The 26534-nt window shown below is 36.8% G+C and overlaps 1 protein-coding gene and 1 non-coding gene across 3 annotated transcripts in view; both read left to right on the top strand.

Moving 5' to 3' along the window:
• ESF1 (ESF1 nucleolar pre-rRNA processing protein homolog) overlaps positions 1-26534 on the top strand; it is a 65278-nt gene that overhangs the window by 6554 nt on the left and 32190 nt on the right. For both annotated transcript variants that reach the window (XM_014455125.2, XM_023753195.1), the window contains exons 3-9: positions 349-731; positions 1149-1262; positions 4235-4335; positions 5650-5802; positions 9189-9303; positions 10812-10959; positions 18622-18783. In XM_014455125.2, coding sequence (XP_014310611.1) covers positions 349-731; positions 1149-1262; positions 4235-4335; positions 5650-5802; positions 9189-9303; positions 10812-10959; positions 18622-18783 — 1176 coding nt within the window. The remainder of the gene's footprint in view (positions 1-348; positions 732-1148; positions 1263-4234; positions 4336-5649; positions 5803-9188; positions 9304-10811; positions 10960-18621; positions 18784-26534) is intronic.
• Positions 7229-7395, top strand: LOC111825851. Its single transcript, XR_002829052.1, has one exon. It is a non-coding gene; the product is annotated as a U1 spliceosomal RNA (small nuclear RNA).

Genomic DNA, 26534 nt, shown 5'->3' with positions numbered 1-26534 from the left:
ATATGTATACATTTTTAAGAAAAATATCATATTTTTATTAGCATCAGAAACATACAAAGTCCTTGGGAGTTGCCTTAAACATATGACCTATATGAAGTAAACTGTAACACTGGATAAATTTGAAAAACCTTAATTTTGAGATACCATATTATTATTATTAATAATCTTAATGTTAAGATTTCTATTAAATAACCTGGTTAGGCATGAATTTTCCTGAATTTGTATTTTCCTGTAGTCTCTTTTATAGAAATTATATTTTTTACTGGATTTGAGGTTGAAATAACTTGGATTCAATTTAATTCCATGTTTATATTTTCTTAATTTCTCCCTCCTTTAATCTTTTTGCAGTGGTTCCGCTCTCAGTGGCAAGACACAGTGATGGTTATGAAAACTTACCGGGTAAAAAAATGTTTGATAAAGATGTTCTGGAGGAAGATTTAGAAAGCACTAGTGAAATAGGAAGTGATGAAGAATCTGAAGATGGGATTACAGGCATTGGTAGAGCTTCAGCTGATGATGATAACAGTGATGAAAATGAGGAGGATGAGGATGAAAATGATGATAGTGAGGATGATGATGAAAGTGACAGTGGCCCTGATCTTGCAAGAGGTAAAGGAAATATAGAAACTAGTTCTGAAGATGAAGAAGATATGGAAGATTTACTTCCAGAGGAATCTGGTTTTGAGCATGCTTGGAGAGAACTAGATAAAGATGCTCCTCGGAGTGATGAGGTAATGTTTTGAATAAATAAGATAATTTGTGAAGAACACCATACAAGTAGCTTTTATGGATGGTGGGACTGATGTCATTAAATTAAATGGGAATCGCTTTATTGCTAAATAATAACTACGATTCTGATGAAAACCTCTTAGTGTCTGTCTAAGCAAATAAGGAAGTTCTACATTAAAATTACATGAAATTTTTAGAAAAATAATTTGATTTCAGATCCCATTGCATCTATTAGAAATGCTACAGGGTACCATACTCAACTACCTTGTTTATGCATGAGTGGCAAAATAGCAAATTTGGTAGTGAAAAAAACAGATCATTATCATGTTCTTATTCAAGAACTGTCAACTTAAAGGAAATGTTTATCTGTTGCAGTTTTACTGTTGTGTGAGCTGAAGTTCTCTTTTTTTATTTCTTAGATTACACGTCGATTGGCAGTTTGCAACATGGACTGGGATAGATTAAAGGCAAAAGATTTGCTGGCTCTCTTCAATTCATTTAAACCTAAAGGAGGTGTTATATTTTCTGTAAAGGTGAGAATTGATTTTATTTTGAAGTAAATATTTCTAAGCGTTTAAGTTCATTCTCATTTTTTTAAATTATAGTTTTCCTTTTAAAGGAAATAATTTATTTGAAAGTTATTTAATAAGTTAGGCATGAAACTGATATAGCAGGTATAATAAAAGTTAGAAAGAGAGGTAAAATTGTTACTATTGATGGGTTATGTGATTGTATATAATTAAAAAACCCAAGCAAATCAATAGAGACATTATCATAAGCTCAGTAAAGGGGTGGGGTATAAGATAAATATTTTAGAAATAAATTGCATTCTTTATTACCAGCATTAACCAATTAAGAAAAAAATCTACTTTAGCATCAGAAACATACAAAATCCTTGAGAATTGCCTTAAGCACATGACCTATATGAAATAAACTATTACACTCTATAAATTGAAAAACCTAAATTTTGAGATACCATATTTTTAGAGAGCCAGCATTATGATTAAGAATCCACGCTTTGCAGTACCACAGATCTATGTTCAAATCTTTTCATTTGTTTGTTGCTTTTTTGTTCACATCTTGATTCTGAAAAATGCTATGTGACCTTGGGCATTTTATTAATCTCTCAGATGTGTTTTCTCATCTGACAAGTAGATACAACAATACTATTTTCTAGTGTAGTTTTAAGGATCGAATGAAAAGGATCTCACACTGAGTAGTACAGTGCCTGAAGCAGCTCTAAATAATTATTATACTTAATTATTTAAGATGTTAGTTCTACAGTTTTAGTGTAGTTTCGATCAAAATCTCATTTCAAAAGAAAGTTAAGAAAAAGGATACCAGTATCATATAAAAGAATAAACAGCCGAGACCGGTTTGGCTCGGTGGATGGAGCGTCGGCTTGCAGACTGAGGGGTCCCAGGTTCGATTCCGGTCGGGGGCATGTACCTGGGTTGCGGGCACATCCACAGTAGGAGATGTGCAGGAGGCAGCTGATCGATGTTTCTCTCTCATCGATGTTTCTAACTCTCTATCTCTCTCTCCCTTCCTCTCTGTAAAAAATCAATAAAATATATTTTAAAAAAAAGAATAAACAAGTAAGGATGACTAATAAATTTTTGAGAAATCATACCAATATAAAAGGACCTTACCAGTTATAATTTCTATACATTTTATAATGCTATGGGAATTAACAGGTTTGGGTAAAAAAAAAGGGGGACAAGTAAATGGAATGGTATAGATAAAAAGAGTTCAAATGATGAGATAGATCATGTCATTGGGACAAGTCTTTGTATAGAGAACTTAGTTCAGATCCCAACCTTATGAGAGCCCCAAATAAACTCCAGATAAAGTAAAGGGAAAAAAATTAAAAACCAAACCACAGAAATAGAATTGTGTTTTTGTTAAATCTTGAGTTTTAGGAGATTGGTAGTAGAAATTTCTACACTTAGAAAAGGAAAGAAACACACACAAACAGAATCAACAGATGTGATTACATATATATTTTTAAATTCTACATCAAATCCTATTATATGCAACTCAAAGTAGTAAGGAAAACTCATGCCCAGTTGATAAATTGGATATTTCACACAATTCCAAAAAATACGTATTAGTTAAATGTATGTTAAGCCTAGTAGTGTCAAGACAATGCAAATTAATAGTTATATTTTCTTTTTTTAATCTTTATTGTTGAAAGTATTATATAGGTCCTCTTTTTTCCCCCATTAACCTCCTCCAGCCCCATTCCATCCCCTCCTACTGTCCCCGCATACATACAGTTATATTTCTTGACTCAAAAGTAGTCAAAATATAAAAATACCAAATCCTAGTGAGGATGAATCCTTTTTCTTATACCAAGACCATACGTATATATCTAATGTATGTGATAAAACTGTCATGTAACAGTGCCTTTCTATTAAAAGGAATGTCTTTTTTAAAAAAAAGCATTGAATAAATTATGACTTAGAGATAAGGTAGGTATTACAAAATTGGTTTTTTTTCATTATGTTTTATACGAGAGGCCCGGTGCATGAATTCGTGCACGGGTGGGGGGTCACTTGGAGTGGCCTGTGGAGAACGGGCTTCAGCTCGCGCCCCCAGCCTTGCAGCCCCGCAGCCCCACCTGGCACCCCACCTTGGCCTAGCGCCGCCCCCTCACCTGCTCCACCATCCCGCCTGCGGGGCAATTGATTGGGGCTGGGCCCCCTGCCCTGTTCCCTCAGTGCCTGGGAGCTGGGTGGTGGCCCTGCCCCCAACCGCTGCCACTGGTCACTGTCTGTGGGCGATAGGTTGGGGCTGGACCCCCCTCACCCCCTGCTACCACCTCTGGTCGCCATCGGCGTGGCAGTCGGGTCCCCGCTCACACCCGCCTTGTTCTGGCGCCACCTGCTCACCTGCTTTATCATCCCGCCACAGTCCCGCTCTCGTCGGGGCCCACCAGGGCCAGCAGTGCCTCTACTGCTGCCCGCTGCCAACGCCGCGTCGCTGACGCCCTCCATGTTCCACGCTTCCCCCTGGTCGTCAACGCACATCATAGTGAGCGGTTGAACTCCACGTCTCCTGGTCGAACGACTGCCTGAGGGGACAATTTCCATATTAGGCTTTTATTATAGAGGATATTTCTTTAATCATTTTTTGTATATTTTATGTAAGCTAGTTAATACCATTTTTCATGTGTATGTTTACATTGAGTTTCTTTAGAATCTTGTTTTTGGTTTTTTAAATTTTTCCCTTGGAGCCCTGAACCATCTTGTCCCAGTTGATAAATAGAGGAGATAGTCTATTTTTGTTCTCAAGTCCCACATCAGTTACTCTCCAGCCAAAATGATCATTTTTAAGGAGATTCCTCAGTATGCTTTAGCTTCCTATAGTGGGTTTGGAAATGAGTCAACCTTGCTGTTTTCATTGAGTCCAATTGTAAATTAGAGTTACTGACCTAGATAGGTCTGGATGTTGAAAGAAAAGGAAAGTATAAATTGCATTGATTTTATTTTTTCTAATTTAGATATATTTTTCGGAGTTTGGAAAAGAGAGGATGAAGGAAGAGCAAGTTCAAGGACCAGTCGAGTTATTAAGTATTCCTGAAGATGCCCCTGAAAAGGACTGGTATTAAATTACTATCTATACTAATAAAAGGGTAATATGCTAATTAGGGCGAATGTCTTTCGGACTTCCATCCGGACAAAGCCACAGCGGCTGCGATGCCCAGGGCTCACAGCAGCCATGGGCTCAGGCAGCTGTGAGCCCCAGCACATGCGAACCTAAGCCGCAGTAGGACATCCCCTGAGGGCTCCCGGACTGTGACAGGGGGCAGGCCAGGCTGAGGGACACATCCCCCCCAATGCACAAATTTTCGTGTACCGAGCCTCTAGTACAGTGGTTCTCAACCTTCTGGCCCTTTAAATACAGTTCCTCATGTTGTGACCCAACCATAAAATTATTTTCGTTGCTACTTCATAACGGTAATGTTGCTACTGTTATGAATCGTAATGTAAATATCTGATATGCAGGATTGTCTCAGGCGACCCCTGTGAAAGGGTCGTTCGACCGCCAAAGGGGTCGCGACCCACAGGTTGAGAACCGCTCCTCTAGTAGATAATAAAACTAAACCTTATAAGTTCATGTTACTAATTCAGAATTCTGGTCACTAAAAGTTAGGACTAAAGTTTATACATGCCATTTATAGTTAAAACAACTTGCAAAGCAGATTAAAGTCTGTCAGAAGTGGCATACTATTACAACAATATTTTGTGTGTGTATTTCTGTTTCTGTATTCATTAAAATAATTATTGCTTTTTCTGGGATATATCTTTCCACATAAGTGGCATTGAAACTATTTGCCTTCAAGCTATGTAATTTTTCTAACTTGAGTATTAAATACAAAAATAAAAGATTGATAACAACTTTGGCACGTTAATGTAATATAGAAAAAATTAACATAGTTTTTAAACCACTAGGTGGAGCTATGTGCGCGCTTAATAAAATTGGTAGTTAAGTACTATATTATTGGTGGCAGAAGAGAGCAGATGGAGACGCTCTTTATAACTAGAACTAATGCTTTCCTAGTATATTTTATAATGCAGTGCTTGTCCATCAGTTTTATTTGAGAAGGGGTTTTGAGGTACCAAAACAAACAAAATAACTAACTTCTAAAACTAAAATGACAGGTAAGCACTTATAATTCTTATACTTTCCTTTTCTAGATACCAAATTCCAAACAAATTACCTAGTTTGTACCTTGTCAGAATAATAAATTGAACTTAAGTGTTTAATGTTCATAAAGCCAAAGTCATGGAGGAAGAAAAGATTGGTATGAAGGTTGTAATATATTTTTCTTGAAACAATTGCATTTATTTCTTAAATGTAAATAGGTATTTGTGTTCCTGTATAAGTAAGCTTAATGAGTTTTTCCCTTTTTAGGACCTCTAGAGAAAAATTGAGAGATTATCAATTCAAACGACTAAAATACTGTTATGCAGTAGTAGAATGTGATTCTCCTGAAACAGCCGCTAAACTTTATGAGGATTGTGATGGCCTGGAATTTGAAAGTAGTTGTTCCTTTGTAGATCTGAGGTAATCTCGAGTGTCTCTTATCAATTTAATCTTGTAGTAAATGTGATTATAAGAAATAAAATATTAGAACTGGTAGTGCTCTGTATTGTTTCATACTCTTTTTTTTAATATATGTTTTTTATTGGTTTCAGAGAGAAAGGGAGAGGGAGAGAGAGAAACATCAATGATGAGAGAGAATCACTGACTGGCTGCCTCCTGCACACCCCCTACTGGGGACCAAGCCCACAACCCAGGCATGTGCCCTTGACTGGAATCAAACCCAGGACCCTTCAGTCCACAGGCCAACAATCTATCCACTGAGCCAAACCGGCTACGGCCTCTTTTTTTTAATATATGTTTTTTATTGGTTTCAGAGAGAAAGGGAGAGGGAGAGAGAGAAACATCAATGATGAGAGAATGATGAGATGCACTCCCCCCACTGGGAATCAATCCTGCAACTGGGCATGTGCCCTGACCAGGAATTGAACCATGACCTCCTTGTTCATAGGTTGATGCTCAACCACTGCGCCATACCAGCTTGGCTATTTCATATTCTAAAAGAGGATTTTTTTCTTTTGGAAGAACTCTGTCCTGTGGAACATCACTCTTAAGAAAGAAAACTACGCTCGGTCGGTGTTGCTCAGTGGATGAGCATCAACCTATGAACCAGTAGGTCACAGTTTGAGTCCCTGTCAGGGCATATGCCCAGGTTGCAGACCCGAGCCCCATGGGGAACATGCAGGAGGCAGTTGATCAATGATTCTCTGTCATCATTGATGTTTCTATCTCTCTCTCCCTCTCCCTTCCTCTCTGAAATCAATAAAAATATGTTATATATTTTATAAAAAAAGAAACTGGAATGAGAAAATGCTAAAGTATTTTGTATAAGCCACCCCACATTTGTATCCTTTCAAATATGTTGGCTATGTTTTTAGGATTATGGGTTATATATAGTGATATTTCTTTGCAACTGTGTTTTAGAATTAGGAGCCAGATAAATTACTTTTAAAAAGCATTGAAAAAAAATAAAATAGCGTTGAAGTGGGGGGCAAAGGAATTTGCTAATAAACTGGTACTTCTAAATATGTGTTATCAGTACAGTAGCCACTAATCACATCTGGCTATTTAAATTTATTTAATTAAAATTTTAAAAATACTGCCCTGGCCAGTTTCGCTCAGTAGTTAGAGCATCAGCATGGGGACCAAAGGGGAATGGGTTCGATTTCCAGTCTAGGGCACGTAGCTCGGTTGCAGGTTCCATCCCTAGCCCTGGTTGGGGTGTGTGGGAGCCCAACCAGTTGATGTTTCTGTCTCATATCACTGTTTCTCTCTCTTTCCCTCCCCCAATCCTCCCTCACCTTCCCCTCCCCTGTCCTCCCTCCCTTCCACACTCTCTCTTCTAAAGATCAATGGAAAAAATAGGTAAAGATTTTTTTAAAAAGTTTAAATACTTACCTGGCAGGGGAGATACCATCATTATGAAGGTGGTTTTCCCAAGGCAAGGTTTATCCATTGCATTCCGGATGTGCTGACCCCTGCGATTTCCCCAAATGCGTGAGAAACTCAGTTGCATAATTTGTGGTAGTGGGGGACTGAGAAAAAAACATTTCTTTTCAACTTAAAATTTATTTGCTTAGATACCGAACATTGCCATCATCACAGAAAATTCTGTTTAATAACACTGCTCTAAGTGCTGCTCAGTGAAAGAGTGGATGGAATTGCTGGCATTGTCTTTAGACTTGGGCATTATTTTCACCATGTGCTCAGGCTTCACTGACCAGAGGTGAAAAACCTTAGGTGGTTGTGATTGTCAGTTCTAAGGAAATGGGAAGCTGAACTACTGTACCATTTTGTCATTATCCTAGTCTTTGGAACCTAGTAAACCATTCTACTATGACACTTTTCAATAGAAACTATTTCTTTGTATGCAAGTTTGTTCTCAAATTAAATATTTTAGGGGGAAAATTCATCAGTTCTTAGTCACTATGACTTTAAAGCAGCGGTCGCCAACCTTTCGGACCTCACGGATCGCCAGTGGTCCGCGGACCACGGGTTGGCGACCGCTGCTCCAAAGGTTTCCTTAAACCAGCGGTTGCCAACCTTTCGGACCTCATGGACCACCAGTGGTCCGTGGACCACCGGTTGGCGACCACTGCTTTAAAGGCATTCCAACTGGTAGAAAAATAAAATAAAAAATTCGGAATTGGTATTTGGGGTAAGATTTTAGCATGCTTAAATATATAGCAAGAAGGGCATATCTCATGAGGCTATTTCCTTCTATGTTAACAATTTCAATAGGAGGTGCTTGTTTTGAATGTTTAAATAGGAGTTACCAAACATTTGTTAGAATGTCAAACTCTGGGTATCATAATTAATGTTAACATGTTCTTTTCAGGGTTGTTCTGTTTCCTTTTGGGGGCATTTCTATGCAGTGTTAGAATAAGCTCTGGCAGTGCCTAGAAAGTCAAATCAATGACCATTCGCTTTTTTAATTTCATCTTTACATTCACTGTTTTATTTTGTCATATGTAAAAGAAAATAGTTTTCTGCTGCAATCCTGTTATCTAGGGAAAACTCTTTTCATCTGCTCCAAAATATAAAAGCATGCATATTAGTAACAGTTAAGTATATTAGTCTCAAAAACAAATCTGTTTGTTTTTCTTCTAAGTGTGTGCAAAAGTATAGCTGGAGAAGGATGTTATGTAGACATAATGAACCTCAATTATCCACTCCTCACCCACCAAAATTATTTTTATGCTTTTCTTGTGGAATTAAAATCTATATGAATTACAAAAGCTAAATACTGTAACCATGGATTATTTAACTCTACTTCCCCCGCGCTCCCAATTCCTTAGCCTGATGCCTAAGAATTGTGTAACGATTATTTACTTAACAGCTATCTACTTGTAGAAAAAATTGCAAGATAAGATTGTTAGGATTTTTTAGTCTTGAAGAATTAACTTTAAGCTTTTCCTTATTTTCAATGACACCTCCTGTATATGATACTTTATATTCAGAACATTTAACCATTAATAATTCTATTTGATCTTCAAAATATTATGTAGCAAGCCAATGACTGTGCTTTCAGGAGTCTAGTTCTTTTTGAAACATGAGGGACCCATGTGTGCTTGCACCTGACTCATATTAGCTGACTCCCAATGCAGGATTTCTACCTACACAGAGTTCACTTAAATTTAATAGAATTACAGATTTATAGCTTATGAATTTCAGAAGTTTTGTGCCAAGGTTATTTCTAACTTTGTTTGCCTCATCTACATGTGTGTTCTGTAGAAACTTTTATATGGTATGTATGTATAAACTACAACTAATTAGAAGAGATTCTAAACTCTGGTTGTTTATTACTGTAGCATATGTTTAAATACATTTATTTTCTCTTTGTTTTTTAGGTTTATACCAGATGATATTACTTTTGATGATGAGCCCAAGGACGTAGCCTTAGAAGTGGATTTAACAGCATATAAACCAAAATATTTCACATCTGCTGCAATGGGAACATCAACGGTATTTTTTAACTTTTAAAAATGTGTAGCTGGACTCTATTGTTTTAAGAAAAGACTTCATGTACTATTTACCGTACATGGCATCTTTAGAAATGGACAGTATTCAAACTTTTAATGCACAAGTATAAATAGAAATGAGACCAAAAGTGTATTTGCATCTTTATCTACCACATCTGTCTGAACCTATTTACATACTTTTGTTATGCTTTTAAGCCCAAGTCAATTACCTACAAATGTTTCTTTTTTTTTCTTCTCTCTTTCCCACACACTCTTAGTCAACTAGATTCTTTAATAAGTAATATGTCAGTTATTAATATCCTAGGGAATAGTGGGAAGAAGGTAGTGTAAAGATTACCTCAAATTCTAGTTAAAAGAAGACTAGTGGAAATTTAAAATAGAAACACATTTTTTCTGCAAATATGATCCAAAACTGTAAAAAATAATTGAAGAAGAATAATTCGGGACTACTAGATGTCACATTAATGCTTAATAACACACAGCCAAATGATTCCTGTTGAATTAGTTTATTGTTTTGCTACATACCTTCTCTATTCTCTTCCCTCCATTAACTTTCTACCCACAGCTGGACCCCACAGTAGGCATATAGGCTTCCCACTGCGTTTCTTGTGACAAACCACCATGCTCTTCTGAGAACAGGCTGGTAGCAGAGAGAGGGGCTTCTGTATCTGTCAGGTGCATGTCATGCATGCTGTGGTGGACACTGCGTGGCCTTGATTAGTAAAACTCCACCATTATGAATAAGTGAAGACTAAAAGTTAAGTCACATAAAGTATAGAGTCATGTTATTTTAAGACTAAAATGTGACCAGAGCAAGCCTGTCCAGTCAGCCAGTCTGGAGTTACTAAGGTCTGGCTGTATTATCTCTATCTGTCCCAGTTCCAGCAGTAGTTTTGTGGTCATCAGCTCAAGCTTAATTATCAGAATAGGGATAATTCTGAATCTTGTGACTAGTTAGAACCAAGGCAGTGCCAGCTATTTTAAGAATCAGATTCCTTGGTTAATTGGTGCCCATTTTGTTGTCCTGATCTGGGGAGATTAGTCTGAGGAAAGAAAACAATGATGTACAACCCATCCTGTGATGCAGATAAAACCATTACGACCCCATCTGGGAATGGGAGTTGCATAAAGGACAGGAATCAGTCACCAGATCCATCATGTTATGGATGAGTTCCTGTAATGAACTTACTACCTGTAATAAGTTAATGGTAAATATTCTCTCTGTTTTATTGTTATTGATTTGAGAGAGAGAGAAAAAAGGGGGGAGAGAGAGAGAGAGAGAAACATCAATTTATTGTTCTACCTATTTTTGCACTCATTGGTTGCTTTTTGTATGTGCCCTGACCAGGGTTTGACCCTACAATCTTGGCATATTGGGACAGTGTTCTAACCAATTTAGCTCCCTGTCCAGGGCAATGATAAATATTCTTTAACAAGTTTGAGTGGCTGACATTTTCATTTTTACTTGTTTTTCTTTTTCATTGGTGAAAGGTGGAGATCACTTGGGATGAGACTGATCATGAAAGAATTACAACACTCAACAGGAAGTTTAAAAAGGAAGAGCTTTTGGACATGGATTTTCAAGCCTATTTAGCTTCCTCTAGTGAAGATGAAGAGGAAATAGAAGATGGGCTACAAGGTACTTACTTGTTAATCTTCTGGTCTACATTTGTAAGCATTTATATGCCTAATCTAGACTTGTGAATGGAAATATATCTTTGGCAGTAGCTTAAAAGGGAATACCAAACTAATTCTTAAACTGTCTGCAACAGGAAGTTTAGTAATCAGAATTTGTATTAAAAAGTATTTTCTTGGTTGCAAATGCTTTAACCTTAAACATTTCCTTTAAAACTTGAACAAAATAGATCCATAGACATAGAAGCATGGAACAGACTGTCGAACCTCAGAGGGAAGGTGGGCGAGGATGCGTAGGTGGGAAGAGATCAAAGAACTTGGATGCATATATGCATAACCCATGGACACGGGACAGTAGGGTGGTGAAGGCCTGGGGTGGGGGGGGGGGCTATAGGAGGTCAAGGGGGCGGGGGGGGAGGGGGACATATGTAATACTTTCAACAATAAAAATTTAAAAAAAATTTTTTTTGACCTAACCAAAAAAGGTTTGGTTGGTAGACTTGTCATGGTTCATATAGTTATGCAATCTCTTAATAAATTAGTAAAATGCTTTATTACCCCCTTTTTTAAAAATAAGAGCTTCTTTTGGATTGATTGAATATTTTTTACATTCTATTCCTCAACTGATTTAGAAAGTAGACTGTTTTTGTTTATTTAATGATTGTCCTAGAAATCATGACTGATATCCCTAACTTAGCAAAGTTTAATGGTAATATTTTTACTGCCCTATATTATACAAGAAATCTTAAAGCAACTTTTATGGTATCCTGTGTATTGTAATTCTGTTTTTTGTTTTCATTCCCACAGGACATTAGTATTACTATTTTATACTAACTTTGTTTAAATTTACCCATATTTCCTCCACTTTTTTCCCTCTGTATTCTTTTCTAAATCTTATACTGTCTGGGATCATTTTTCTTCTGCCTTAAGTAAATCCTTGATAACTTCCAATAGTATCTTCTGGTGTCAAACTCTTGAGTTTTAGTCTAAAAATGTCTTTATTTTGCCTTTACTTGTATTTTTACCAGTAAAGGTATTTTCACTGGTAAAACATTCTAGATCAGTGGTTCTCAACCTTCCTAATGCCGCGACCCTTTAATGGTGACCCCCAATTTCATTGTTACAAATTGAACATAATTAAAGCATAGTGATTAATCACAAAAACAATATGTAATTATATATGTGTTTTCCGATGGTCTTAGGCGACCCCTGTGAAAGGGTCGTTCGACCCCCAAAGGGGTCGCGACCCACAGATTGAGAACCACTGTTCTAGATGGACAGCCCTTTGCAACTGCATTCTAGCTTCATCATTGTTTTTGAGAAGTCAACTATCAGCTTAACTTTTTCAGTCTTTTGAAGGTTGTCTAGATTTTTTTTAACTACTTTTAATGTCTTTCTTTTTGTCCTGCAGTTTTACTGTAAACTAAGAGTAGGTTTTATTTATTGTGCGTGGAGTTTGTTGGCATTTCTTGAATTTTGGCATGGTATTTTTCATCAGTTTTGGAATATTCTTAGCCATTATCTATTGAGATATTTCTTCTTCCCTCTCCCTCTGGGATTCCAATTAAATATTTGGTAGATCTTTTCACTGTAACTTCCATGCTTCTACTCTACTATATATATACACATTTTTTTTTATTTCAGAGAGGAAGGGAGAGGGAAAGATAGAAACATCAATGATGAGAGAGAATCATCGATTGACTGCCTCTTGCACACTCCCCCCACCCCCACGGGGACTGAGCCCACAACCTGGGCAATGTGCCCTGACCAGGAATTGAACCATGACCCCCTGGTTCATAGGTTAGTGCTCAATCACTGAGCCACTCCAGCTGGGCTACTCTCCTTTATTTTTATCTATTGTCTCTCTGTGTTGCATTCTGGCTATTTTCTTCAGACCTGTCTTCCAGTTCACTAATTTTCTTTTCAACAGTGTTGAAAATGCTGATAGACCTATGCATTGAATTCTTAATTTTGGTCATAGTATTTTTTACTTGTAAAGGTCCTATTTAGCTATTTTTCAAATCAACAATATCTTTTTATAGTTTTCTTCTCACTGTAGATACTTTTAACACTTTTATTCCTGTAAACAGAGTAAGCATGTTTTATAGTCTTTGTTAATTTTAGTATTTCAAATCTTTGGGGGCTGATTTCTATTTACAAGATAGTTCTGTTTACTTGTGTGCCTGGTTAACTTTGTGAGCTGATTTGATATTTCAGGTGAGTGTACCTCATCAAAGAGAACCTTCATTTACTCTGGTCATTCTGGGGCCACATCACTGCATTTTAAGGCTTGAGTTCCCTGGATTTTGTGGGTGATGCAAGCCTTCATGAAGGCGGGTTTATTTCTGGTTGGCCCTTGCCATGAGGATATATTCCTCTGGGGCCCTGCTTAATGCGGGGGTACTAGTTGAAATCCCCTCCTTTAAGGTCATTAACTTTTGTCCTCATGGCACTGCCAGGCTGCCCAAACTGTAGTTTAGTCCCATAGCTGTTTCTTTTGTGGATCAGTAAATGCTCTCAGGTTAAAATAGGTCTAAGTTTTTTTTAAACCTCTTTGAAGTTTTAAAAAAGATTTTTAAAATATTTAATCCAACTGGATACTCAGTGAAAGGGTTGGTCTGAAGTACCTAGGTCACCATTAATGGAAGCAGAAATTCTGATTATCTATATCTTTATTTTTAAAATTTTTTGATGATTGAAATGATTAAGGGTATATTTTAAAATTGTTTATGCTGTTTGCTTAAAATAACTCATTTTTTAAAAATAGATTCAAAACATCCTTTTCCCCTATACTGGATCAGTCTCTGTTTAGAAATGTGGTTGCTTGATTGTCATTTCTAGACAGTTTTTGGTTGACACTATCTCCCCAATCTCTTCACATCTTCATCTTATCTAATAGAAGAATTCCCAATCATGCAAAATTATGAGTAAGAGATTTGGTGCTGAGGAACTACAAATGTGAAACAAAGACATAAATGTTCTAAAATAGCAGGAATAAATATTATTTTACTTGTAGCTTAACTTTTTCATAGCTAATTCTTTTGGCTTTCCTTTACATATCTATTGTTTTTATAACCTAAATGTGAATTTAATTAAATCCTAAAGTGTTTTTTAGGATTATTATAGGTCCTTTAAACATTAACTTTCTTAAGAAAGATCCTATGATTGGGCTATCACCATACTTTTAGCCTACTGCAGATATTGCTTCATTTTGCTAAGTGTTTCATAAAGTGCTACTTTTACACTGTGTTCCATACATGAAATGAAAAATCATATTTAATCTAGTTTATTTGTTCAGATACCTCATATTAATAAAACCGCATAATTGCTTGGGTATTTAATAGTCATTGAAAAGATATATGATTCACAATGGTAGTTATGTTGGTCACAAAAGCCTTCACATATTTTAAAGGCCTGAGTGGGTGTTGCTTGTTAATTTCTTTGGCATTCCAAGTAATTGAGTATCCATTTTATTTCTAGTGTACACAGAACAGCCAAGTCCTTTTTCAATATCCTTTGTCTTTTCTGCCCCCAGATATACTAATGTATTTACATTTTCTTTTTATTTGTATGCCTAAGTGGTCATTTAGCACTTGACTGAAAATTCTGGATAGTTGTGTTTTTTTTTTCACTAGCAGCTCTGAGATAAAGAAATAAAGAGGACATTCCGTGTACTTGTGAAGATTGGGTGCAAGTTTTTCAAATAGCTTTCTTTGATTGGTTTGAGAGAACTGAACTATATTTTTTAATGACATTATTATTAGGACAGCTAGTATTGTGGGAAAAGAAGCATTAATTTGTCAGTATATTCTTATTAAGATAGTAGAGGCCCGGTGCATGGATTTGTAGGGTCCCTCGGCCTGGCCTGTAGGGATCGGACCGAAACCAACTCTCCGACATCCCCCAAGAGGTCCCAGATTGCAAGAAGGGGGGCAGGCCAGGCCGAGGGATCCCATCGGGGCCGGGGAGGGACCATGGGAGGGCTCCAGGGTGTGTCTAGTCCGTCTTGCTCAGTCCCGATCGGCCAGACCCCAGAAGCAAGCTAACCTACCGGTCAAAGCATCTGCCCCCTGGTGGTCAGTGCGCGTCATAGCAAACAGTTGAATGGTCAAACTAACGGTCGGACACTTAGTATATTAGGCTTTTATTATATAGGACTAGAGGCCTTGCGCACAAAATTTGTGCATTGGTAGAGTCCCTAGCAGCAGCTGGCTGCCAGCCAGGTACTCCCCTCCCCTGGCCGCCCACCCCCTGGTCAAACTCCTGGACAAACTCCCAGTCGAGGAGACAATTTGCATACTATGATTTTATTATATAGGATTTAAATCCTGTGTTGCTATTTTACTTCCAAAGACTTTGTGTCTTAAATATCCCTGACCATACATACTATAATCTCTTGAAGATATACTCTTCCTCTCCCCAATGGACTCAACATAGAGGACGGTTGTACTGTAACTGTAGAAGATGGTTATACTGATGACCTCCAAGGAACCACGCCTCCTGGTACTCAAACACCTGTGTAATCCCCTCCCAAAATGACTCTGGGTTTAGTGTATGACTTGCTTTGGTAAATTGAGCATTAGCAAGCATGAGGCAAGTAGAGGCTTGATAAGCACTTGCCCTCTTGGAACCCAGCTGCGTTGTAAAGAAAGAAGCTCAGGCTAGACTGCTGAATGATGACAGAGAGAAGTCCTACCCTTTCACAGATCCCTGCCAAGATCCCAGATATATGGGTGAAGCCATCTTAGATCCACCAGCCAACCCATGAGCTGGTTCCTTGCTCCAAAAAGAATGCCTCATCTTTTTTCTAGATCAGCGGTTCTCAACCTGTGGGTTGCAACCCTTTGGGGGTCAAACGACCCTTTCACAGGGGTCGCCTAAGACTATCAGAAAACACATATATAATTACATATTGTTTTTATGATTAATCACTATGCTTTAATTATGTTCAATTTGTAACAATGAAAATACATCCTGCGTATCAGATATTTACATTATGATTCATAACAGTAGCAAAATTACAGTTATGAAGTAGCAACAAAAATAATTTTATGGTTGGGGGTCACCACAACATGAGGAACTGTATTAAAGGGTCGGGCATTAGGAAGGTTGAGAACCACTGTTCTAGATGTTGTCATTTTAGGAGGTGAAGGTAGAACTTCTGTAGCCATTTTTTACCATGACTGGAGCTTCTGGAGAACAAAACCAGCACACTGAGAATGGGAAATTGGAGAGAAATAAAGAAAACCTGAGTCTGTGACAACATCATAGAGTTGCTGAGTTAACTGTGGAGCTAGTTGACTTCTGGACTTTTTATTACATAAGATTGGGTCTGCTGGTTTCAAGTGCTGTCTGTCTTTACGACATAGTGAAGTTATTATATGTTTTCTTAGCCTCTGTGCCTTTCTTTCATAGCTATAAGATGAGAGTCATAATAGTACCTGGCTCATCATTGGAAAGATTGCAATAATATACATATAGTGCTTAGCATACTACCTCATGTCATATTTTTACTTCTAAAACTTTAAGGATTAATGGCTTTTTGTGTGAAATATATGACTCATTAAGTTATTTAAAGCATGCATTTTTCTTCAGTATTTGAATTGATTGCAAGCTTACTTGAATCTGTAATTTAGTACCTCTGTTAGATACAATAGTATATTTGAATGCCTTAAGTTATTAGATGTTCCTGGTGTTGTTTATAAGAGATCATAGGAGGGCTTCTTACTGTTACAATTAATTTGTTCACTCATTATATAGTATTAAGGCTTTCACAAAGTATTGTCCTTGAATTGGGGAAAAACAGACCTACATGAATTATCCCACATTCTAGGGCTTCAGAAAGTAAATTTTAGTACTGGAAAAAATCAATTTAAAGTAGGCCATCAGAGACTTACCACTAAAATTTCAACCTGGAAGGAGCTTGCTTCTAATTATGTTTTCAGAAGTAAGCTTTTAATAGAAAGAAATACATTGCCATTTTGTTAATGTGTTCCTGATGTTTTATCCATTGAATTACGGGATACATGACAGAATTCAATCCAACATTATTATTGTGGCACAAAGCACAAACAGAAAAAAAATGAATTTCAGCTGTTTGAGTGAAAATGTAAAAGTGTGATAGGATGGAAAGAATGTCCTGGACTATTTTTTATTCATTTAGAGAAAAAAAACTGTAAAAACATTTACTTAACCAATCTTTTTTCCATATCACCTTTTTAAAGATGTAAGGACAGTATATTGACATTGATGTTTCACAGCTAAATGCTTAGTAATGTCAGACATTTTTAGTTACCATTTAGTCATAGCTCATAGAAAAGAGGGTCTTCTTTTTGCTACTTCTAAATTTTTCTTTACTGGGACATTTAGTCCATTCAGTAAGTCTGTATGTTTTGCATTAAAACCCAGGTTCTTAATTTATGGTTTTGCCTTGGAGAATTACAGTGGAAATATAGAGCAAACAAACTTTTCACGTATTGGTTTTCTTTGGTATTTGTTGCCCATGAGTTTTATACTGTTCCTTTGTATTCTAATTTATTTTATAAAATTGGGAAATGGAAATGTGAATGTTTTTTCCACATAGGGAAATTGAGTAAACCTCTAACATTCATTTGTGTTAATGTATTAATGAGATCCTGAGAATCATCATACTTGCTCACCATCAAATCGAAAGGACTCATTATTCTTTGTTTTGGATTATAAGCAGCTTTATTTGTCTCTTCAGCCTGCACAGCTAAGTCCATGTATCAAATGTATCCCAAAAATATTTAGCCTTCTTTTATTGACCATAACATTTTGGTGGATGGTGGAGAACATAAAAGAAGGATAAAATGCCATCCCTGCTGTTTTGCTTATAGGGAACATAAATTTGAGGATGTTACATGACTACAGAATTATTTTTAGATATGAATTTTAATAAGAAGTGATATTCCCAAGTGCTATGACAGTACTAACTTATATTGCAACATATTTTTATTATAAATAAGACATAAGTTTTTAATTCAATTCATTTAATATTAAGAAGGTTAAGTCTGTCATGGCTGGTGTAGCTCACTGCTTGAGCATCAACCCATGTACCAGGAAGTCGTGGTTCGATTCCCTCAGGGCACATGCCCGGGTTGTGGGCTCAATCCCCAGTAGGGGGCTTGCAGGAGGCAGCCGATCAATGGTTCTCTCTCATTATTGATGTTTCTATCTCTCTTCCTCTCCTTTCCTCTCTCTGAATCTATAAAGAAAAAAAAGAAGTTTGTCTAGTTTTGATATTATATTATGTCTGATAGCATTTTACCTGAGGTTGCTGGATTGACTGAGATTTAAACATTGGAGTTAGGTGTGAATTATTTCTGCACTAGAGGCCCAGTGCACGAATTCATGCATGGGTGGGGTCCCTCAACCTGGCAGGTGACCAGGGCTGATGGGGCCATCTCACCCATTCCCGATCAGGGCCGGCCAGGGGGAGGTCCCGTGGGGGTTGGCTGGCCACAGGAGGTTGGCTGTGGGAGCGCTCTGACGACCAGTGGCAGCTCCTGCATTGAGCGTCTGCCCCCTGGTGGTCAGAACCCGTCATAGCTACTGGCCAGTCATCCAGTTGTCTGGTCATAACTGTTGCTTAGGCTTTTATATATAGAGATATAGATATTAAATGAAATTGATTTTTTTTTGTTAGGTGATGCTGAAGTCAATGTAGAAGAAGATGGGAAAACAAAAAAACATCAGAAAGATGATGAAGAACAAATTGCTAAATATAGGCAACTCTTGCAAGTTATTCAAGAAAAAGAAAAGAAAAGAAAAGAAAATGATATGGAAATGGAAATTAAGTGGGTTCCAGGTAAGAATTAGATACTAACTAAATGTTGACTTGTTTTTCTTCATTTTAGGATGTTGAGTGCATTTTAGATGTGACAGAGAAAAAGATTAACTCCTCTTTGGAAGCATAAATTTTTAAAATATTATTTTTTAGGAATGTTTTGGGGAGGAAGTTAACATGGCATTTGCATACATCATTTAATTCTTAATTACTTAGGAATTAGTGTTTTGACTCTTGCCAACTTATTTTGATTTTACTAACTACAAATTATTCCTGTTTATTTATGAAAGTAAACCTTCCTAGGTTTGATCCCAGTATTCTCAGGATATAGAAACTTGAATCCAGGTACCATGTGTTCTGAAGTCATTAAACTTTACCCTAGCTGGTTTGGCTCAGTGGATAGAGTGTCCTCCTGTGGACTGAAGGGTCCCAGGTTCGATTCTGGTCAAGGGCACATGACTGAGTTGTGCGCTCAATCCCCAGTAGGGGGTGTGCGGGAGGCAGCCTGTCAATGATTCTCATCATTGATGTTTCTATCTCTCTCTCCCTCTCTCTTCCCCTTTGAAATCAATAAAAAATATTTTTAATAAAGTCATTAAACTTTTTTCAAAATATGTAATTCATAAGTGGGTTCTTCACCCATAACCCCACTAGACCTCAATTAATTAGTTTAGGTTTCACTAATACAAAATATGTAATACTTAGTTTTCTATCTCAGATTTGCTGTGAATAGCCAAAAAAGTATGGCATAGTAAGTGATTTGTATAACTGCCTGAACCGTTCAACTTTTTTTAGAGTAGTACAGTACTAATTAAAATCATGTCAGCTAAACAAAGACAAAAGCTAGGACAAATGAGGATTGTTTTCTAGTGTATACAGGTTTTCAACAATCCTGGGCAAATCAGCATGTACCTTTGCAAACAATGTTGATTTTGCAGATTACCGCTTTTTACATACATGTATATCTTCTTTTTTTTTTTCAACAAGTATAACTTGTTACTCCCACCCTCTCCAGTGGAGGAGGATTTACTATTGCCCCCCTCCTTCCCAACCCACCCCCAGTTCCTCAGGGACTTGAGATAGAAGGAAGCATTGGAAAAGTTCAGGCTTGAGTTCAGAGTCCCTTGTGGATGACATTTCTCTCAAGCGGAAGCTCTTTGGAGCTTATTTTTCTACTTCTGTTCCAATTTCTCAGGCCAGACCCCAAAAGCTAAAGTCTGATTGAGGTTGTGGGCAGATATTTGCATCTCTTACCCAATCCTATATGTTAAAAAAAAAAAAAGTGTATTTCAAAATCCTAATTATAAATTAAGAAGTAATTATTCACATTTCAAAGAATGACTAGTTTTATTTAAAATTTTGATGGCCTGGGTTTCTCATAATGTGCCTTAAAAATATTTTGAATTAAACTTTGTTTTTGCAAAATGAGATGCTCTCTTTATTAAATGAAAACCTAAGATAATTCTAATTAGTTAGAAAGTGTCCCTCCCTTGTCTCCATCCACACTCCCATTAATTTTCAGAAGGCCATAACTCACTGACCCCATACTGTTTTACCAGTAGTTAGAACACAAGGTAGAGAAAAAAATAGTAGAGTAGTAGTTGAGTCAATAACAGAACATATTGTTGAAAGTTGAAGGAGCCAAAAGTGTATCTTTTAAAGCTAGGTATAATTTTAGACAAGGATTCAGCTCTTTCAGCCTCTAGATCAGTGGTTCTCAACCTGTGGGTCACGACCCCTTTGGGGATCGAACGACCCTTTCACAGGGGTCACCTAAGACCATCAGAAAACACATATATAATTACATATTGTTTTTGTGATTAATCACTATGCTTTAATTATGTTCAATTTGTGACAATGAAATTGGGGGTCACCACAACATGAGGAACTGTATTAAAGGGTCGAGGCATTAGGAAGGTTGAGAACCACTGCTCTAGATGGAAGAATACTAACCAATAACACTATTTCTTAAAATTAAATATTCTATATTCAGTTTTTTCTGTTTCTTACAGCTAGTATATTTTTGCATTGAGAATGCATGGGTTCTTTTTATTTGGGAAAAAACTTAGCATATGTTTTAATGTTTGAGAATTGAGTGACTATTGTAGTAAAAATATTAGGATGGACATGTCTCCTGCATAGTCCTGTAGGAAAGTGGTGCTGTGTTGTAACCCATTTGTTTTCCATGTTTTGCTTTTGATGGTAAGAAAAAATAAAGTTTGGTAGCATTATCACGTGAACAATGGTTGAAAGAATTCAGTTAAGTTAGCCTGAATAAGAAAAGCCTAAAAAGTGACATAATAGTTATTTTCAAGTGATTGAGGGATGATTATGTAAATGGAGATTTAATCTCCCTTATTATCTTAGAAGTCATTGTTTTTGCCAGTGGATAAAAGTTGAAGGAAAGTAGATTTCAAAGTAATAGAAAAAGGAATTCTCTATATTTTTAGAATTTCCAGCAAAAGAGCACAAAGCCTGCTCTAAGGGGTTGAGCACGCTTTGTCAGTAAGTCTCACAATAGGCAATACAACCATACTGCTTGGGATGTTTGTGAAGAAATGTTTTCCTTGACAGCCTTGACTTGATTATTATAAGAAATGTTGAATTCTATCTTTAAAGTAAAGTATGTTGTAATTATAGCTTAATTCTAATCTTTGAACTTATGAATGAAGATATTTTAAATGGACAGATTTTTAATTGAGGTATTTGGTTGACTGAGAAAGATTTAAAATTAACTTGATTGAGAAGTTTTATAGCAATATTTCAGAGTTAAATTGAATGGACCAGATCTTTGTCTTTATTAACATGGTTATGTAGTGCAAATACCAAAAAGTGATATTTACACTTATATCTGTAACTGGAAAATTTAAGCAATAGTTTTCCTGGGATAACCTCCCTTGGTCATGATGTATATATTTCTAGACTCAGTTTAGTAATGTTTTGTTAACGATTTTGCACCTGTGTTAATGAGGAATATTTGCCTGCAGTTTTCATTTCTTATAGAGTTGTTAGTTTTTGATATTAGGATAATGCTGACCTCATGAGATAAATTAAGAGCTGTTCCCTCTTCTATTTAATGTCATATAAAATGTTTTGAAATGTAAAAAACATTATCTATAATTCCATTACCCTGATTCAGCCACTGAGTGATTGGATAGGTTGTGGTTTAATTGATCATTTCTCTATTATTGAATATTTAATCATATTTCTAACCTTTCACTACAGTAGAATTATGGCATTGAAAAGAAATGTGACCTAAGGCCATTACCAATTCCAAACCCACAAATATCAGTACTTTCTTAGATCTCTTCACTTTCATTACCAGCCAAATAATTGGCTTACTATTTTAGGGATTTTTACTTTTAAAAACAATTTTTTAACAAAGACGCTTTTCTTTTTCTCCCCCGTTTTAAAAATGTCTCTGCTTGGAGAACTAGTAGAGACCACAAAGAGAAGCTAATGCTGGCAGTCAGGCTCACTTACTAGTTAGTTACGTGACTTCCTCGCTCACATAGCAACTTTGCATATGCTGTGGATGAACCTGTGGTTCTCTCACAAGCTGTTAAAACTACCAGTGTCAAAATTCATATTTTAAATCTCAGATGCCAAGCATCTAAGATGTTATAAATAATCTATAGCCTTTTCCGTATTTTGAAGTATTTTCATAGGATACCTTCCCAGAAATAGAATTGGATTGTACCAGTTTATAAAGCCTTCAACAATGAATAAAAGTGCCAATTCCATGGAAATGTCATCAACATTGTGTATATATTTTTTACTGTTAGGTGAGTGGAGGAAAATTGATATTCTGCTGTACACTGCATTTTTAAGTCTTTAACTGGAATACTTCGTGTGTGTTTTTTAATCCTTGGACCCAAGGACATGCCCATTGATTTTAGAGGTAGGGAAAGGAAAGGAGGGTAGGGGGAGGGAGGGAGAAGTCGATGTGAGAAACATCGAACTCTCGCCTCTCATACCAGAAATGAACCTGCAACCCAGGTATGTGCCCTGACCAGGAATTAAACCCCAGCCTCCCCAGCCTTTTGGTGTACAGTATGATGCTCCAACCAATTGAGCCATACCAACCTGACCTAACTGTAGTATTTTTGAAGGCCCCATATAGGGTTTTATTGTTACCTGTGAGTCCTTGGCATATACTTACATGCATCTGTGTTTGTGAATGTAAAGGGTTTTTTACTTATTAGACTTGTTAGTTGAGATAAATGAGCTAATCTTGCAGAACTTCAGTTTACTTATTTGGAAAATGGGACTAATAATACCTTTCTTAATTTGAGTGTTTATAAAGGTACCTTATAAGCTACAGAATATTATTCACATCATATGTATATTTTGTTGGAATTATATCTTAAGAAATACATGTTCTCGGTAATACCATAATTACCCTGAACCTCACGACTTTTTTGTGATGTTACATTTCAGTAAGTCACACAATGTCAGTATGAGATTACACTATATCATTTATTGGTTTTTCTGCAGCTTGAATTTCCAAAATATTAAACTCTTCAGAAAAATAAGTACTCTTAATCAGTAACACTTGATGGAATATGGTTTGTTGGTTTGGTTTTTAAGAGGAATTATAGTTTAACCAGGGTTGGGGAACCTTTTTTTCCGCCCAGGGCCATTTAGATATTGTTATAACATCATTTATGGGCCATTCAAAATTATCAACTAAAAAATTAGCCTGCTATATTTGCTCAAACATTTAACTCACCCTTAGTGAGGGCCTTATAGTTGTATAGCCTATCATTTTACATTAGGCTATACAAGGTATAGTAACATCAGGAGTTTCATTCCTTAAGGGTAAATATTAAGGGAGACAGATAACAGGTATATGGGTGTAACAACCAGAATGAAGTACAGTACTCTTTCTCTTGATAGTCTAGTTATGAAAATGTGATAATACAACCTTATTAATTGGGATTGTAAATAAGTAATGTTGAATTATAAGATTTTTAAAGAAAGTGTAATTCATTATTTTAATGCAGAGTAATATTTTTCATCTCAATGTATTGTTAAAAAGGTATCCTGACTCACTTTGATGAGTAGAAAAGGTGATGCATGCAATTAGCATAATGGGCCTTTATCAGTGATGTGCCTCATTAGGGAATTTGTAATCCTATATAATAAAAGGCTAATATGCAAATCAACTGAATAGCCAAAAGACTGGTCACTATGACGCGCACTGACCACCAGGCAGCAGACGCTCAATCCAGGAGCTGCCCCTGGTGGTCAGTGCACTCTCACAGGGGGAGGCTGCTCAGCCAGAAGCCAGGCTCAAGGCTGGCGAGCGCAGCGGTTGTGTCGGGAGCTTCTCCCACCTCCGCAGCAGTGCTAAGGATGGCCAGCTGACTGGGAGCAGGCCTAAGCCATCAGTCGGACATCCCTTGAGGGCTCTTGGACTGTGAGAGGGCACAGGCCGGGCTGAGGGACCCCTCTACCCCCCCCCCCCCCCCCCGGAGTGCATGATTTTCATTCAGCAAGCTCCTAGTTTACATATAAATGAAGCTTAATCAGTTTTATCTCATATACTAAATAACCTGCCCTATATTATAAGTTCAATTTAATGTGTGTAATAATTTTTTGTTATAGATAGTGAAAGCTGTATATCCAGAATATGAACAAATAATAACATTTCTTTGTTTATAATCTTAAAAGAGATTAGATAAGATAAAAATCCTCCTTTTTTCTGATTTAATACACACTGGTGAAAAAGATAGTTGGTCTTTTTTCTATTCAACATTCTTCAGTATCCCAACTTTAAATATTTATTGAGTACCGACTATATGCCAGGAACTATTCTAGATAACATGTGAATGAAACATACAAATCCTTGACCTCATAAATCCTATATTCTGGTGAAGAGGAAGACATGAGTCTCTCATAAGAAAAATACTTGAGCAAAGAAGAAAGGAAGTAGAGGTCAGGGTGTGAGCCCTGCAGAGAAAAGTGTGTGAGCAGAGGAAATAGCAAGTGAGTGTCCTTGAAACTGTAGCTTGCTTACCATGTTTGAAGAATAGCAAAGAGAACAGTATGACTGGAGTGAGTAAAGTTGAGAACAATCAATGAGGTCATAGAGCTAACATGGGGCCAGATCATGAAGACCTTGTAGGCCATTTTAAGGGTTCAAATTTGTTCTGTGAGTGGGATGCAAAGCTGTTGGGGTGTCTCAGCTGGCAAGTGATAAGATCTGACTTTTTTTAAATCCTCACCTGAGGATATATTGGTGTGTTTTTTTCTTTAATCCTGATGATATGTATCTGTTTTTAAATTGATTTTAGAGAAAGAGGAAGGGAGAGAGATAGAACATCAATGTGAGAGAGAAACATCATTTGGTTGTCTCTTGTATGTGCCCCAGTCAGGATCAAACCTCCTACCTAGCTATGTGCCCTGACTTGGAATCAAACCCACAACCCTTTGATGTATGGGACGATGTTCCACCTGGCCCGGGCTTTTTTTTTCCCCCCAGTTTTATTGAGATGTAATTTACATACATCACTGTATGAGTTTAAGTTGTACAGCATAATGGTTCTACTTAATATAGTATGATGTGATTACTGCAGTAAGTTTAGTGAGCATCTATCATCTCATATAGATATACTTATTCTTAACAGTATCACTCTGGCTGCTACCTTGAGAATAAATCTAAGTAGGAGGCAAGGACAAAGTTGGGGAGATCAGTCAAGAGGCTATTGCAATCCTGAGATAATGAAGATTGTGGGTTTGCAAGGAAACCTCAAAAGTTTTCTTTTGGTCACATGTTAAGTTTAAGATACCTATTTAGAGTTCAGGGAAGAGATCAGAGCCAGAGAGGTCAGGGCTGGAGATAAAAATTTGGGAATCCTTATTATATAGGTCTCTGAAAGTGAAGAACACCAAGGGAGTGGTTATAGGAAGGGAAAAAAAAAGGTTCAAAACCAGATCCCTGCAGCATTCCAGCATTTAGAGGTTGAGGAAGTGAACAGGGACCATTATAAGGTAGCTGGGAAGAAACTACCAGAAATGCAGAAAGGAATTTAGGGTTGTGGGGTATCTAGACAGCCAAGTGAAGACAGCATTTCAATGAGAAAAGGGTCAATAATATACAAGCTAAGAATGACTATTGGATTTAGCAATACATAGAGATCATCAATGATATTGAACAGTTTGGTGGAATGGGGAGGATGAGATTGGTATGGGATCAAGAGAGAATGAGGAGTGAAATTGGAGACAGCCAGTACAGATAAGTCCTTTTTCTAAGATATTTGACTACTATTAGAAAGCTGTAGGTATCATGACACTACACCCCTTAAAAAAAATACTTCAGTGTGTAACTTCCAAAAGCAAAGACATTCTTCTACATGAACACAATGCCCTTACCACACTAAGATAATTTAATATTGATAAGTCAGATTTCTCACTCATTCCAACAGTATTTTTTATAATTCTTTCCTGATGCAGGATCACTCACTTCTAAAATATCTACAGTAGTTGGCTTACAGAATACCCAACAATCTGGATTTCTCTAATTGTTTCCTCACAATTCATGTAGAAACTTTTTGGCAAGAATTCTCCACAAATGATGTTGTATACTTCCCATTGCATCATATCAGGAGGCATTTAAAGTTCATTATCCCATTATTTGTGCTGTTAACTCTGCTCATACCATTAAGGTAGTGTTGGACTGATTTTTCCATTGTAAAGGTACATTTTTCCCTTTGTAATGATGTGGGGTGTGTGAATATTCTGTTTCCCAACATTTACCTGGTTAGCCT

This window comes from Myotis lucifugus, unplaced genomic scaffold (assembly GCF_000147115.1).
Source record: "Myotis lucifugus unplaced genomic scaffold, Myoluc2.0 scaffold_42, whole genome shotgun sequence".
NCBI lineage: Eukaryota > Metazoa > Chordata > Mammalia > Chiroptera > Vespertilionidae > Myotis > Myotis lucifugus.
Note: the sequence above shows the minus strand (reverse complement) of the source record. Positions and strands in the feature narration are given on the sequence as shown.